The sequence below is a fragment of the Mesocricetus auratus genome, unplaced genomic scaffold (assembly GCF_017639785.1).
Source record: "Mesocricetus auratus isolate SY011 unplaced genomic scaffold, BCM_Maur_2.0 Super-Scaffold_4256, whole genome shotgun sequence".
NCBI lineage: Eukaryota > Metazoa > Chordata > Mammalia > Rodentia > Cricetidae > Mesocricetus > Mesocricetus auratus.
The window spans coordinates 77,034,901-77,052,287 of NW_024429182.1; the positions used below are offsets into that span (position 1 = coordinate 77,034,901).

At 41.2% G+C, this 17,387-nt stretch overlaps 1 protein-coding gene across 1 annotated transcript in view; it reads left to right on the forward strand.

The window, feature by feature from the left end:
* The first annotated feature begins 31 nt into the window (after positions 1–31).
* Positions 32–17,387, forward strand: part of Palb2 (partner and localizer of BRCA2) — a 31,386-nt gene continuing 14,030 nt past the window's right edge. The window contains exons 1-8 of the mRNA XM_040755171.1: positions 32–225; positions 2,881–2,940; positions 3,398–3,491; positions 4,167–5,540; positions 9,164–9,831; positions 10,378–10,449; positions 13,302–13,463; positions 14,952–15,037. Of these exons, the coding sequence (XP_040611105.1) occupies positions 178–225; positions 2,881–2,940; positions 3,398–3,491; positions 4,167–5,540; positions 9,164–9,831; positions 10,378–10,449; positions 13,302–13,463; positions 14,952–15,037 (2,564 nt within the window). The 5' untranslated portion in view covers positions 32–177. The remainder of the gene's footprint in view (positions 226–2,880; positions 2,941–3,397; positions 3,492–4,166; positions 5,541–9,163; positions 9,832–10,377; positions 10,450–13,301; positions 13,464–14,951; positions 15,038–17,387) is intronic.

A 17,387-nucleotide genomic window follows, 5' to 3' on the forward strand; every position in this document is an offset into this window, starting at 1 on the left:
TGGCCGCCGTGGGTAGCGCGCGGGATCCGGGTGGGCCAGCCAGCCACGCGCAGGTGGTGCGCTAGGTCTTCGTTCCTTCCCGGGATTCCTTCTGGGCCCAGGAAGGTCCGGCTGGGTCTCCGTGACCACAGGCCCGAGGCTGGCGACGGCTGCTCCCTGCTTTCGGCTTCCATCCGGATGGAAGAGCCCTCCGGGAAGCCCCTCAGCTGTGCGGAGAAGGAAAAGGTGCCCAGGTTGTGGGAAGGGTGACCCAGGGCTCTAACCCCGTGTCCCAGGACGTAAAGCCTGGTTCCTGAATCCGTGGGAGGCAGTGTCCTCTGACCTACCCTCCACGAGAAGTCATTGAAACTAGCGCACTGCTCACGTGGCGGACCGTAAAATGCAAATTAGCAACACGTAACTTCCAGTGACATTGCATAAATACTAGGTGTGAAACTTTAAATATAGGTAAACCTAAAATACCCCTTGACACCCTCTGCCTCTTCCACCCTGCCTCTGCCCCCTCACGTAAGTCTTCCAACAGTCTTGTATTTAACAGACATTTTTGTGTTTGTATATTGGGTCTTGACCTCCAAAGGTAATAGTTATTTATATATTGGAGAGGGAGGTGTTCAGAATGTATGCTCTGGTTGGTTCTGCAACTTCTGTTTTCTCCGTGTTTAAGACCCATGTTGGAACAGGGATACGGGAAGGATAAATATAAATATTAGATATAATGAGTAGGTGTGTGTATGCATGTAGTCTGTAGTCTGGAAGCACTCTCGTTTCAATAGGGCTCAATATAGTACCCTTCTCCAAGACTTGAAGATTGCAGGTTCTTGTGCTTGCCATGCAAAATTAGAAGTAACATTAATTTGTCTGTCCTATCCTGTCTTACCTTCTATCGATAGTAAAGATCATTTACAAATAAACAAGCTAAGTCCCACATATTGATAAGGTTGAGGACAAGACAACAACAGAGGTTGAGAGCACAGACTCCTGCACAGTGGTTCTCAGCCTTCCCAACGCTGCAGCCCTTTAATATAGTTCCTTGTGTTGTGGTGCCCCCCCCCCAGCCATGGACTTGTTTTTGTTGCTGCCTCATTTTTGCTAATGTAAATATCTGTGTTTTCTGGTGGCCTTTGGTGACCCCTGCGAAAGGATCTTTTCACCACCCAGGGGTCTCCCTGCACAGGTTGAGAATAGCTGCTCTAGGCCCTTCCTATAGGGGTTTAAATGGAGCAGTTATAAATGGCAGCATCCTGGAGAAATGCTTCTTCTGTGTTCATTTTACATGTCTATAAATTGAAGGTGATTATATAATAGTCTATTTGTTATTGTGAGTGCTAATCAAGTTAATGGCCATTAAAGTCATAAAAGTTCTTAGAACCAACTGAAGCACTTTATGAGAGTGTCAGCAGTTTTTATGTTTGTGCGACTGAAGATGGATGGGAACTGGGCGACTTTAATGCAGAAGTACTAGAGTCCACAGAATGCTCTGGAAACTGAGGGGGGTAAAGTGATTAATTAAGAAAAGTTAACATTGTCTGCAACTTTTGTTGTAACAATTTCTGCTGCTTTTTTTGTTGCTTGTGTTGTTTTTAAGACAGGGTCTCATATCCCAAGCTAGTCTTGGATTTACTAGTTAGCTAAGGATGACCTAGATCCCTGATCTTCTTCTCTACCTCCCGAGTGCTGGGATTACAGTTACCACAGAACTGGGCTTATGCGATAATGAGGATCAAAGCTTTGTGCATGCTAAATGAGCACTCTACCCATTTGTTTTGTTTTAAAAGGAATATAGTGAGGCTAGAAAGCCAACAATTTTCTGGAGGATGAGTATCAGTGTAAAGGTTCCTAAAGGGCAGAAAGACGAAGGTGGCTTTACTGCTGAAAGATATTGTCAAGCACAGAATCCAAGAAGACAGTCTAAACCTTGAGAGTCTAATAACTTGGCATAGTCTTATTAAATTTATTTTCAAAAGTTTTGTGGAATGCCTGCTGTGTGCCTAGCTGGGAACTCATCAGTGACAGCCCCTACTTCTTTCACTGGATTTCTTCTTCATATCTTCAAGTATATGAATCCATTCCACCATGAAACTTTCCTACTTGTGGTGCCTAAAATAACTATACTTCTCCTATTTCCCCAAGCTTAGTTCTTTCCTTCAGATCTAGATGTAAATGGTCACCCTCAGAAATGCCTCCAAGATGACCCTTCCTGAAGCAGTAAACTAGCTACTCATATCACCCAGGTTGATCTAGGTATTTATTACCATGTGCAGTCTTACCTGTTGTCTTGCATACTATCTGCATCCCTCACTACAAGTACATTGTCTTAACCCCCTGTAGCTCAAGCACCAAGAATAGATACCTGACACTTGTGTGTATCCCTGGAGTGGCGGGGAGGGGTGTTACTACTGGAGTTCCTGAGCCATTAATAGATAAAAAGCATCTATTGATTGATTGACTGTATAACAACCCCTCCCTGCTTCTCAAAGTGATGGGAAGACACAAAAGAAAATGGACAGCATAGTGTGTGGGGTAGTAAATTTTGAGAAGAGCACAGAGGAATGGGAGAGTTTCTAAACTGGGTTTGAGCAAGAACCTAGAAGTCTATCCTAGGGAAGTAATCCTGGAAATTGGGGCTTGAGAATCCAAAGGAATTGCGGAAGGGATGCGTTGCTCCAGGTGACAGGAAATTAGCATGGGAAGATCCTGAGAAGGCTTGATACTTTGTAGGAACTGAGAAAACCGCTCTTCTCTGTGCTGAGTCTTGCTGGGGGATGCTGCTGAGCACGACACAGTGAACACCACATGCCATCTCCGGCCTGCTAGGTACTACATCCCTTCCCTCGGATTCTACCTTTCCACTGCTCAGAATTGTTAATGTTTTTCTTCCAGTTGAAGGAAAAATTAGCATTTTTGAAAAAGGAATACAGCAAGACACTTGCTCGTCTTAAGGTGAGTGAATCAATTCTGTCAAATTAAGCTGTTGCACAAACTGTAAAAGATTTGTTGTCTTGGTTCGGTTTTTGGTTTTGAAACAGGGCCTCACTATCTAGTCCATTGTGAACTTAACCTCATAAACCTAGGGCCAGCAAGATGGCTCAGAGGGTAAAGTTACCTGATGCCAAGCTCATCAAAGTGAGCTCAGTACCCAGGACCAACATGGTGAAGGAATGTTGTCTTCTGACCTCCACTGAAATGCTAAGACACAAGGGTATTAGAGTGTATGTACACACACGCACAATAAATAAAAACATAATAAAAATGAATAAAGCCACAATCCTACCATGGCCTTCTGGGTGCTAGGATTACAGGTATATACCGCCACACCTAATGGGAAGAAAGGTTCTTAATAGTAATAAAGCTTTAAGGAAAATTGATTTTTTTTCCGGGCTGCTTTTGTTTTCTCTAGCGTGCCAAAAGAGCTGAGAAGGTTAAGAACTCTAAGAAAGCAATAGAAGATTGTGTGCCCCATCAGGAAACCTCCCCACAGCTAAGCCGCTCTGGTAAATTAGCCTGTTCACTTACACTTGTTTGTATTCATTCCCCAGTTGGCTGATGCTATTTTTTCACAGCCCATGGATAATAAGCCGTAGACTTAAAGAATACAAAATTCTCGTTATACATTACCCTGTGTCTTAAGTTGAATTGTCTATTTAGTTGCTCTTTTTCTCCTCAAATTTTAGAAACTACAGTCAGTGTTTTAATATTGGAAAAATGACTTTTTAAGTTTCATTTTTATTAATTTATTTGGGTTTTTTGAGGCAGGATTTCTCTGTGTAGCTTTGGAGGCTGTCCTGGCACTCACTCTGTAGACCAGGCTGGCCTCAAATTCACAGAGATCTGCCTGCCTCTGCCTCCCAAGTGCTGGGATTAAAGGCGTGCGCCACCAATGCCTGACTTAACTTTTATTTAATTTAGTTTTAGTTATGATTTTTTTAATGTGGCCCTAGATGGCCCGCTACTTATTAATAATGTTTCCCATGTGGTTTCTTACTCAAGGCAGTCCTTTTGCTTTAGTCTCAGTAGTGCTTGGATTGCCTGGGCCATCATGCCCGGTGCCATAATGCTATATGAATGTCTATGTGTATGTTTCTGGATGAGTCTGTTATTGATTCTCTTGTGACTCTACCTGGGAGTGGACTTAATTGAATCTCATATATACATACTTCCCCTCTCAGAACCTATAAATGAAGGCTCTCCTTGTGGCACGCTACAAATCAACCATCTTGATGAGGAAACTGGAGAAAACATCTCTACCATACTTGATGTTGAACCTCAGCCCTTTAGCCATAAAAATGACCAACAAGAAGTACTATATACACAAAGAGCAGGTGACATCCAAGAACAATCTCTGCATGTCAGCAGCAGCCCTGATGGTAAGAAAGGGCAGAATACACTACCAGGAAGAGCAAAGAAGCAGTGGAAGAAAACATCTGCTTCACAGGAGAAAGAGTGTTTCCTTGGCACTAATTCTCTCGTGCTCCCTGACAAGCAAGGAAAGACACAGGAAACAATCAGTAGCAAGAGTCCTAGGTACCCAATAACTGAAAAGACTTGCCTTTTAAATCTGAAGTCTAAAACTCCTGACCCTCCAGCCCTTGATACAGAAATTGATGGTGAACGTTTATTAATTCCATCATCTGGCAAATCAGAAAGGAATCTTGGTACACCTTTAAAAGAAAATAATGTCTCCATGGAGACTACAGTTCCTTCATGTACTGTGTCAGACAACAGTCATAGTCAACACCTTGAGCATATACCTCCTAACCGTGACTGCAAAATTCCTACTCAGGGCCCAGCTTCATCCATAAGCCTGGAGGAACAAGAAAGAAAAACTACTATATTTATAGATAACCCAGCAGTAAATAAAGCTGTGAGTGCCAGTGATCAGCTTCCAGAAAGTTCTAATTCAGAGGCAAGTAATTCATGTTCTGTAAATGATCTCACTCACAGTAATTTGCCAGCAAATACTACCCAAAACTTTAAATCTTTAAAATCTCCTGGTAACATTGTTGGTGAAAGAAAAGAGAGTCTTCAAGCAGATGAGATTCTAGGTTCTTCTAAGAGCTTCAGCCCAGCAGCAGTCTCTCCTCCTGCCACAGAAAGTCAAATACATTCTTGTACAATGCTTGAAGGCCTTCCGTTTCCTGCAGAATACTACGTTAGAACTACCCGTCGTATGTCAGACTATCAGAGAAAAATAGCTCTGGAAGCTGTAATTCAAAGTCACTTGGGTGTCAAGAAGAAAGGACCTAAAAATAGAAGGAAAGCACCTAAGGATGTAGTCCTCTCCAGTGAAGAGACTGACCAAAGGGAGAGTAGTGTGTTGGACACATGCACAGGACAGTCCAGTTCAGGAAGTCCCTCTCAGGAACTAATCTCCTCAGCTGAGGTCAGCTCTCCCACAACACCTGCTACAACTGACAGCCAACCTGGTAGACGACGCCGAGGAAAACAAAAATCAGTTCGAACCTCCACACAGGATCGTCAGCTGATTTTCCCTCCTTGCAGCACACTGGATATGAACATGTCCAAGGGCAAATTCACCAAGGGTAAGTGTCAGGATGGAAAAACGATTATTCATGGTAAGAAGGAAGTTGAATATAAATTGGGTTGTGTTTGATGATGGTTGATGTGACAGCTAATCATCACTGTGTACCTGGTACTTGAAATGCTGTGTGCACTATTAACATACTGAATCATCACTGCCCTATACAAGGTAGAGCGTGTGCGCGCGCGTGCACACACACACACATTTTCTCTGTAGTTTTGGAACCTGTCCTGGACCTGGAACTCACTCTGTTGACCAGGCTGGCCTCAAGATCACAGAGATCTGCCTGCCTTATCCTCCAGAGTGCTGGGATTAAAGGTATGTGTTACTGCCGCCTGGCAAGGTAGAATCTTTTTATCTCCACTTTCAACTGAGGAAAGAAAGACGTAAGACAGAGTGAAGGTACATTGACTTTAAATGGTAGAGCTGCAGAGTTCAGTGGTATATTTAAAAAACTCACACGGCAAATATTGGGTGCTTACTCAAGTTAATCTCTATTTAAAGTACAGCACAGTCTTTCCATGGGCAGACTCCAATATCGATGTTTTGAAGTAAAATGGAATATGTACTAGGTAAAACTACAGAAAAACTTCATCATGTAATGGAAAGCCTGAGAACTTTTTTGGATAACATAACTGTGGTCTATAGAATATAAGATTTTTTGAGTAGTAAGCAAGAATATGACGAGCTTTTTATTCATTTTCTCACAAGGTAATCATACCTGATAAACATACCTGATAAACAACAGAAAAACAGGATCACTGCGACTTTTAAATAGAGAATGCCCAAATACCTGCAAAAATAGATGTCATTTCTCACCTGTTCAATTGTAGTATAGCAGCAGCCATAGACAATATGTAACATCATGTTCTCATAAAACTTTATATGTAAATAGGCATCCATTGTGCATAGATGTTTGCTTATGACCTATAATTTGTTCATTCAAAAATAGTAAGCATGGCTCTTTTCCTTATCTAAATCAACAATATAAAAATTTAAGAAAAAAAAGGCCAAGTATGGTGTTGCATACCATTAATCACAACTGAGGTAGGAGCAAGCAGTACTAGACCACCCAGGGTTATATAGTGAAACCCTGTCTCAAAAGAAAATGTATGCACTCCAATAATAATCTAGAAACTTTTCTTTTAGAGACAGGTTCTCAGTATCTTGTCCAAACTGGCTTTGAACTCAGGATCTTTCTGCCTTAGCCTCCTGAGTGCCAAGCTAACTTAGACATTGTTTTTATATATGTAATTTGAAATAGTCTCTTGTGTTTTATTTTCTTTTATATATATGAGTCCTGCCTGTATGCCTGTATAACTCATACATGCAGTGCCAGTGGTAGCCAGAAGAGGTGTTGGATCCCCTGAGATTGGAGTACAGATAGTTAGGAGTCCCAATGTGGATGCTGGAGTGTTTTTGAGCTGCTGAACCATCTCTCCAGTCCCCTGCTGTGATTTTAGTAACCTGAGCTACATTTTAAAACCTTTTCTTGTTTCATTATCGAGTTTACTATTCATATGTGAATATATATATATACATATATGTATATATATTAGATTTTATTTATTATGTATACAGTGTTTGCATGTATGCTTGCACACCAGAAAAGATCTCATTATAGATGGTTGTGAGCCACAATGTGGTTGCTGGGAATTGAACTCAGGACCTCTGGAAGAGCAGTCAATGCTCTTAACCACTGAGCCATCTCTCCAGCCCCATATGTAAATATATTACTAGGGATTTTTTTAAAGATTTATTTATTTTATTATGTATTCAGTATTCTGCCTGCATGTATGCCTGCATGCCCAAAGAGGGCACTAAATCTCATCTTAGGTGGTTTTGAGCCATCATGTGGTTGCTGGGACTTGAACTCAGGACCACTGTAAGAGCAGCCAGTGCTCTTAGCCTCTGAGCCATCTCTCCAGCCCCTACTAGAGATGTTTTTAAAGTATCATTCATGACGAAGATAAAACAAAAAAACCTGCAACAAAATTCCCTTAGTAACAAAAAACAGCTAAGGATTTGGTGCTGCTTTCTGTTTTTGGTTTGTTTCTTTTGAGGGTATTTTTGGTCTTGCTTTGGTTTTTTTGTTTGTTTGTTTGTTTTGTTTTTAATTTGTGACACGTTCTTTCTATGTAGCCCTTGACTATCTTGGCATTTGCTATGTGAACCAGACTGCCCTGGAACTTAGAAAAATTCCTTAGCTCTGCCTCCTGACTGCTAATACTAAAGGGTGCACCTGCCTGCCTTTGCATCTGTTGAGACTAAAGGCTTGTGTCACCACACCCAGCACCACTGATGCTGCTTTCTTAAGGGGTCAGAGAAAAGATGTGTGGTGTTTAAGTTGTATATTTATGTGTATGCATGCATGGATGTGTTCATATGACTGTAGTGCTTGAAGGGGCCAGAAGAGATCCCCTGGAGCTGGAGTTCAGGCAATTGTGAACTGCTTGCTCCATGTGCATTCTGGGAACCAAACTCTGACCTTCTATAAGAGCAGGACCCATTCTCTTTTCTTTTCTTTTTTTTTTTTTCTTTCTTTTGCTCCTTAGATTTATTTTCAACCGTGTGTATATGTATGTATATGTCTGTGTGTGTGAATGCAAGTGCCTACAGAGACCAGAGATGTTGGAGCTGGAGTTACAGGTGGTTGTGAGCCACCTGGTGTGAGTGCTGGGAACCAAACTCAGGATCTTTAAAAGAACAATAAACATTCTTGATCTCTAAGCTATTGCCCCTGCTGTTCTGAACTATTTTCTCCAGTCCCAGAGACATGGTTTTAATAAAGATGGTGAGATAACAAACAATATCAGTCTTTAAAAATTGAAATCTTTTTCTAGAGCCAGATGTGGTATCACATGCCTTTAATTCCAGTACTCAGGAGGCAGAGGCAGATGGATCCCTGAGTTTGAGACCAGCCACCTGCTGAGCGAGATCCAGGACAGCAAGGGCTACACAGGGGAACCCTGACATGAAAAACAAAACAACACTAAAAAACCTTTTTCTAGAGGTGACATTCATATAGCATAAAGTTAACTGGTTTTTGTTAAGTGAACAGTCCAGTGACATTTACTGTGTTACACAGTTGCCATCTCTAGTTCAAAAAATTTTAATTACTCCACAGGGAAGCCCCGCCTGCTAAGCACCTGCTTTCTATTATTCTTTTCATTCCCAGTCCATATACAACTACCAGTCTGCTGCATGGTATCTGGGAGACAGGTAGCATTCTAGGTACTTAGGTAAGTGAAGTTATGTGATGTATGACCTTTGCATTTTGCATCTGTTCATTTTCACTTAGCATTATGTCCATGCTGTAGCATGAATCAGTGCTTCACTCCTTTCTGTGGCTAAACAGCTTGCCGGTCAACCAGGCTAGCTGAATCAGCGTACTCCATGCTCAGTGAGAGACCTTGTCCTAAAAAAAATGAGGTAGAGAGCAAGTGCAGATACCTAACATTGACCTCTGGACTCCACATATATATGAACATACACAGGTGAAAACATATATATGTCCACTAAAATAATAACATTTAATTATTTTGGAGTAATGATAATACTTTCATTGTACCATAAGAATGAAATCTGAATTTTAAGGCAATTTGTCTTTTCTCAATATCACAGGCTTCGAGTTACCTGATGAAGACTTTGGGCCTCTTAAGCTTAAAAAATTGAAGTCCTACTCAGAAAAACTGATTGAGTCTCTTGACTCAAAAACCTATGGAGAGAGACTTCCTAGGGAAGGAAATCGTGCCACTCTGGAGGAACTGCAAATAGATTCAGAAATGGAGGACTTGAAAGAAGAACTCCCTGCTCCATCAGGAGAAGCCCAGCATCCAGGGCCATCCCAGAGAAGGCAGCATCCAAGCAGGGGTCTTTCTTCATCCGTACTGCTTTTCACTCCTACAGATACGGCTGCACCTAACCACAGTGGCAGATCTACTGCCTACCTGTGCTCACCTGCTTTCCCCATCTTAGGCACGACTCCAGCTTTCGCCTCCCAAGCAACCAGTGAGAATGTAGCCTCTGAAGTTAGGCAGACTTGCTCTACATCCCAGCCCTCTCACCTGGGAGACATAAGCAGCCTTGCTAGTAACAAACAATGCAACAGTTCAGCCAGCTCACCAAAAGTGGATACCAGCCTGCACGTGTCAGGTAGGCAAGGACAACCTGCCTGTGACAGAGACTCTGGCCCCCAAGCAACACCTCTACCCATTGAGTCATTCACTTTCAGAGAAAATCAGCTCTGTGGAAATGCATGCCTCGGGTTACATGAATATTCCACTGAACAGGTACAATCGTTTCCTTTGTGAAGTTTTCTCTGAAAGGATGAAATGTCCTAGTGAATATGGACAGCTGACTTTCTCACATTGACCTCTCAGTATTTATAAAAATGTTTTGCTATGTTTGATTGCAATGACTTCATTGTAAAGGTTATGCTCATTCTGGGAAAATTAAGGCTAATTAAATTATGTGTTTCTTTAATAATTTTTTATTTTTATTTTATGTTCATTGTGTTCTGCGTGTATATGTCTGTGTGAGGGTATCAGGTCCTCTGAAGCTAGAGTCACAGACAGTTGTGAACTGCCGTGTAGGTGCTAAGAATTGAACCCAGGTCCTCTTGTAGTGCAACCGGTACTCCTAACTGCTGACCATCTCTCCAGCCCCCTAAATTATGTATTTTAAAAATACAAGGAGGGTCCTGTTCTCTTTGTCATCAGTGAGGTAGTTGCACTTGCCTTTGTGTTGTCAGTAGTAACATCTGAGGAGGCTTTGCAGCTGAATGAACAAGGCAAGTGTAACAGAAAATAAACTCACAGTGTGACTTGTCTCCACAGACTGAAATCGCAGACCTCCCTGCTTGTGACAGCTGGAACCCAGGCAGCCTACAGTTGGTCTCAAAGTTCAAGGTTAGAAGAATATCCTGTTATGTGTGCCTTGTATGTTACATGTAAAACATCAAATGAGTTGATAAGCTTGGAAAGAATTCTGTCACTGAGCAGTTTAATTTCTTGTTTAATACTAAATGTATTGAGAAGCAGATACAGAAAAGCAGATTTTAATTCTTTATCACAGTATTTAGTTGTAGTTATGTTTTGACTTATCTTTCTGAAATTTATACACCAGCTCATTGCCAAGAACAACTTAACTATTTCTGTTGTCAAGAAAAATTTACTATTTACAGGGTCTTACTATAGGTTGACCTCAAATTCAGAGATCTGTTGTCTCTGCCTCCCAAGTGCTCTGCTGGGATTAAAACCATGTTCCACCATACCTGGCTTAATTTTTAAAATGAACTTAAGTTTATTTAAATGAGCTGGGTGATTTATTTAAATCAGATATTTTGACAGAGGAGGAGGAAGGGAGACAGGAGTCATTCATGCCTCTTCTATTAAATAATAAAATACTGTGCAAGAGTCACTTGCTATTTATAAGAAAATGGGTCTTGTGTGGTGGTGCACAGCATCTCAGAAGACAAGTAGACCGTGAATTTGAGGGCAGTGTGAGCCACCTATCAGTTTCAAGGTCAGATTGGGCTATACAGTAAACTCTCAAGGAAAATCTCAGTTCTGGGTTTTGATACTTAAGGGTTTAATTACCATATCCAAAAATGTCTCCGAACATTGCTGAATGTTCTTGGAGGTAGAGGTGCAGGTGTGGAGTCTTTCCCAGTTAGAAATCACTGGGATAGGGAGCTGGAGAGATGGCTCAGCGGTTAAGACTGTTCTTCTAGAAGTCCTGAGTTCAGTTCCCGGCAACCACATGGTGGCTCACAACCACCTTGAATGGGATCTGGTGCCCTCTGCTGGCATGCAGGCAGAAAGTTGTATACACAATAAATAAATAAAATATTAAAAAAAAAAAGAAAGAAATCATTGGAATAGAGGAAGAACTTCAAACTCACGGAAGTGACGGAAGTGCTGCTACCAGTTACTGACAAAATTAGCCTCTGGGCTCCAGGTTCCTTTTCTGTGGCAGATTCATAGGAGTAGCACCTATGCTCTGTTTCAAAGCTGTTCTCGGGTCAATTTTATGTATATATGTATTGTTCTCTCATACATTATATCCCAACCTCAGTTTACCTTTCCTCCACTCCCTAACTCCCCTCCCATTTCCCTTCTCCCCTAAATTCTGTCCTCCTTCATTTCCCTTCAAAAATGAACAGGCCTCCCAGGGATATCAACTGAACATGGCATACCAAGTTACAATAAAACTAGGCACAAGCCCTCATATCAAGGCTGGACAAGGCAACCAAGTAGGAGGAAAAGGTTCCTAAGAGCAGGCAAGAGTCAGTCACCCCCCCCCCCACTGCTGCAGTTAGGAGTCTGACAAAAACCCAAGCCAACAACCATAACACATATGCAGAGGACCGAGCTCAGACCTATACAGGGTCTGTAATTAGCAGTTTAGTCTTTGTGAGCCATGTTGTCATGGTGTCCTCAACTCGGGTCAGTTTAAATACTTTAGATTCAAATGGAATTTATCATTTTGTTCATATTTTCAAATTTATATGTTAAAGGTTACAGTTGTTTTGTTTGTTTTGGTTTTTGGAGACAGGATTTCTCTGTGTAACCCTAGTATCCTGGAACTTGCTTAGTAGACTAGACTGGCCTCAAACTCACAGATCCACCTGCCTCTGCCTCCCAAATTCTAGGATTAAAGGTATGTGCCACTGTGTTCATCTCATTCTCCTATTTTTTAAATTTAATTAATTCATTTATTTGAGGAAGGGTCTGAAGTATACAAGACTGGTCTTGTTCTTCCAATTTAGCTGAGGGTAGTCTTAAACTTCTGATCCTTCTACTTCTACCTTCCAAGTTGTGGGTGTGCTCGGATTGCAGTATGTATGTATCATCATGCCCAGTTTGTGGAGGGCTGGGGATTGAACCCAGGGCTTTGTATTCAATAGACAAGTACTTTGCCAAATAAGCCACATCCCCAGTCCTTATTCCTGCATTTCTAAAAGTAATTTCCTCTTGCATCAGACTTTAAAAATTTGTTCTTTTTGTTTGTGTTTACTTTCAAAAGCAACTAGTTCTTGATTGTACTGATTTTGTTTTTAGAGGTAGAGTCTCAGTGTGTGGCTCAGGCTGGCCTTAAACTCAGGATCCTCTTGTCTCTTTTTTTATAGCCATGCACTACCACACCTGGTCCATTCATTGTTTTTGCTTTGTTCTTATTGTTTTGTTTGTGTTTTTTATTAACTTCTTGGGCTGTATGCAATCTTTTTTTTTTTTTCTGACAAAGACTATTTTGGCCATGATTGTGGGTTGAAAGACCAGCCTGATCTACCTTTCAAGTTCTAGACCAGCCATGGCTACACAGTGAGACCCTCTTTTAAAAGTAAAAAAAAAAAAAAAGAGGAGGAGGATATGGTATATGGTTTCAATTTTATTCTCTCTTTAACTCCTGAGTTGTTCACCAGGATGTTTAATTTCCCAACAGATAAGTTCTTATGGGCTTTTTTTTTTTTTTTTTTTTTTGGCTAAATCAGAATGTGTTCCATTCTACAATTACGTAGTCTACCTTTTATTTAGTTCTGGAGTTAAGACATTTTTATGTTTATCATGATGTAAATCTAATAGGTGGTTTTGGGTATTTTGTTTGTTTTGTGACATAAAATTTTTAAGCTCTTTCTTATAACCTGCATAAAACTTTGATTTTACTTAATTGGTGTTTCTTCTCATCTTTGTGACTTCACTTTTCGAACTTACTCTTTCCATTAAGTGGAACGTTAACATTACTTACCCTTCTGTGGCAGAATCCTTCCAGTTCCTGTTCCGTGGATGTGAGTGCCATGTGGTGGGAAGGAGCTGGTGCTAAGGAGCCATGTATCATAACTGCTTGTGAAGATATAGTTTCTCTTTGGAAGCCCTTGGCTACTTTGGAGTGGGAAAAAGTTCAGTCCTGGCACTTCACAGAGGTATGTCCAATCCTTAGAGCTAAAAGGTGCATTTACAATTCGATGCAGCTGTGACTCACACTCAGCATTTATTATGAAACATGTCAAACTTAAAGTTTACATTGGGCACTACATGCTCACCATCTTGACTCCAGCATTAGCATCATGCTTGTATGCAAGTAGAATTCTATAGTGGGTCTGTTGGGAAGCTTGCATTTGGGTCTGTTCTACCATTTAAACTGCTGATAGCTGTGTTTTTTCCCCTTCACCAAAATACGATTCTGTTTTCTATATATTATCTTTGCTTATCTTCATATGCCTCTAATGTGATTACAGTACTACTGTGTTAGAAATATTATTATTATTATTACTATCATTACTAATATTATTGGTGTTTATCGGTGTGTGCATGCCACTGCAAGTGTTTGGAAGTCAAAAGACAGTTTTCAGGAATCATTCTCTCCTTCCAATGCAAGTACCAAGGGTTGAACTCGGGTCACCAGGCTTGTACAACAAGTATTTTTACCAGCTGAACCATCTTCCCAGCCTCTGTGTTTAAGATTTTTAAATTCATATGAACATATACTCATTTCTACTTATTTCTTTTCTTTGGTGAGAGGGGAGTCTTGAGACAGGGTCTCATGTAGCTCAGGTTGGCCTGAACCTCCCCATGTAGCGAAGCTTACCTTGAACCCTGCCACTCCTGCCTCTACCTGTCAAGTACTGGGGTTATAGACACACACCATATATCCGGTTTTTCTATATATTCTTTATATGTATTTGTACTTGTTCCTTATTCTTCCTGTGCCCACAGCTTTGAGCACTGGTCTTTGCTCAGAGGTAACTGAATATCTATCTGCTCAATGACTAATAAAATCTCCTTTTTGCTCTGAGGATTACACCCAGGGCCTTATTCATGCTAAGCTCATGATCTGCCACTGAGCTTCACCTCCAGCCCCAAAACATGAATGAGTTTTTATTCCTCCCTCCCTCCCTCCTTCCCTTCTTCCCTCCTATATATTTGTGTGCAGGTGGTACACCTTGTTCAAGTTTGTGGGGAGCTGTCCATCTTGCTTTTTGAGGTGCGGTCTATCGTTGGCTTAGAACTCACTAATTAGGCTAATATGAATGACCAAATTGAGTTCAGGTCAGTCAGGGCTACTTTGTGAGACCCTTTCTCAAAAAAACAAAGGGGAGTTGTGAGGGGCAAGAAGATTTTTCTGAACCTTCACATTTGTTTGGATGTTGGAAATTAAACCTGATACATGAGAAAGCAGCTCTGGAGGCTGAGGCAGAAGGATCACAAGTTCAGATCGAAACTAAACAACTTAATGAGACCCTGTCTCAAGATAAAAAGTAAAAAGGCTAGGAATACAGCTTGGTTATAAAGTTGTTTGCCTAGCATGAGCAAGACCCTATGCTCAGTTGTAATAAAGAAAAGAATATGTTAAATTTTTGTAAAATATTCATGAAACTATAGCTGACTGAGTATAATTTTGCTTTATGTAGATTCCAGTGTTACAAATAGTTCCAGTGCCTGATGTTTTTAATCTTATATGTGTGGCTTTGGGAAATTTGGAAATCAGAGAAATCAGGTATGCAATTTCTCAAGACTCCACATGTGATCTCTTGTTCTAACACCCTTCCGTCTTTATCTTTGTTCTTTTTAGATTATTTTGAGTATACATTGTAATTTACACTTAAGTTTGAAAAGCAGGGTGTCTTAAGAATCTGAGTTTTTGAAGTTGGAGAGATGGCTCAGTATTGAAGGCCATTTGCTACTCCTGCAGAAAATCCAGGTTGGGTTCCCATCACCTACATTAGGTGGCTCACAACTACTTTCAACTCCAAATCCAGGGGCTCTAACATCCTCTTCTGACCTATCTAGGCACCTACACACATGTGGTGCATGTACATATATTCAGGCACATCACCATAAAAATAAATAAATCTTTGTTTTTGTCTGGGGGGGGGTGTTTTTTGAGACAGGATTTCTCTGTGTAGCCCTAGCCATTCTGGGACTTGTTTTGTAGGTCAAGCTGGCCTTGACCTCAGAGATCCCAAGTGCTGGGATTTAAGGTGTGTGGCACCACGCCCAACTAAATCTTTTTTTTTTTTTTTTTGTAGTTAATTTAGGGCCAATCATGATGACACTTGGGAAGCTGAAGCAGGAGAATTAAGAGTTCAAGGTCATCATCATCCTTAGATACATAGGAAGTTCAAGGCCTACATAAGATTGTCACTCAAAGCAAATGGGTTGGAGAGCTCACTCAGTGGGTAACAATGCTTACTACTCTGAGAAGACTGGGATTTGGTTCCCCACACCCACATGAAGGTTCACTATGTACTACCATGTTCTGGCCTCTGTGGGCTCCTGTATGTACATAAACGCATGTAGGCATGCACACATACACATAAAATTAAAAAATAAAAGAATCTCCGGGTGATGGAATGATGGCTTAGCAGTTAAGTGTTCACATTACTCTTAAAAGAGAACGCAAGTTCAGTTTTCAGCACCCTTGTGGAGTAGCTTAATAACCACTTGTAACTCCAGCTTGAGGGGACCTGACACCCTCTTCTGGCTTCTGTAGACACTTACTCAGGTGCACATCATACCCACACACAGGCACACCAACATACGTAATTGAAAATAAACTAACTTTTTTTTTTAATCTTAAAAGAGATCTAAGTGGGGATAGAGGAATGGCTTAGCAGTTAAGAGCACTGGCTGCTCTTCCAGAGAATCTGGGTTCAAATCCGACCTCCCACATGGCAGCTCACAACTGTAGTTCCAGTTCTAGGGGATCCAACACCCTCACATAGACATGCAGGCAGGCAAAACACTAACGTATGTAAAATAAAATTTAAAAAATTGAGAGAGAGAGATCGATCCAGGCATGGTGGCACACTACACTCCTAATGCTTGGAAGCTGAGGGAGGATTGTGAGTTTTAAGCCAGCCTGGACTACAGGAATCACTGTCTGAAATATTTTGAAAGGGGAACCTGAGTTTATTTCTAAAAGGAGATGTTTTGCTCTTTTTTTTTTTTTTAATCTAGCTGAGTATGGTAGCACAAACTTTTAGTCTTAGCACTTAGCAGACAGAGGCAGGCAAGTCTCTGGGTTTGAGGCTGTTGTGCCCAAGTCGAAAAGATCCCCATAGACCACCAGGAAGACAGACCCACCAAACTGCAAAAGCAAGGTTTTAATTATTCATCCAACCATGGCAGGGACCCTGTTTAGCAAGCTGACACAGCCTCCAGAGGGAGTGAAATTCCCTGTCTACTGGTGGGTTTTAAAGACAAAAGTTGCATGATTACATCATAGGTACATGTTGGTTTCTGTACCTACTGATGTTGACATTTGGGAACAACTAGAAGAATTTCTCAAAGTCATATTTTGGCATGAAATACCTGTGTACCAATTATTCTCATTGGTCAGTGCTGAGAGGGAACATTCTGTAGTTTCTATGACTTTGTCCTGTTGTACATAGATACCAATAGTTCTCAGAACTATATCCTGGAGACTACAGAAGAGATTTTGGTCTCTCTTGGAGTCTCTTTTGTAGCTAAACAGTTCCCAGAAACCAAGTATCTAGGAGGGAGGGTGTGTGTGTGTGTGTGTGTGTGTGTGTGTTGGGGGCGGTCTGGAGTTTCTTTGTGTCATGTGCTGACTCAGAGGCCTACATGTCCCTTCTGTAGCCTGTCATGACTGCCAAATCAGGGGACTGAGTGCAGGTCTGGTCCCTTTATTTCTAAATTATTAGAAGTGAAGCCTTTGAGTTTAGTTTACCCCTTTCAAGGCCAGCCTGATCTACATTGTAAGTTCAAAGCCTGTCAGGGCTACATAGTGAGACTTTGTCTTAAAAAATTCTAGCAGGGGGAAAAAAAGCCAAGTGGTGGTGGCACATGCCTTTAATCCTAGCACTCAAGAGGCAGGCAGATCT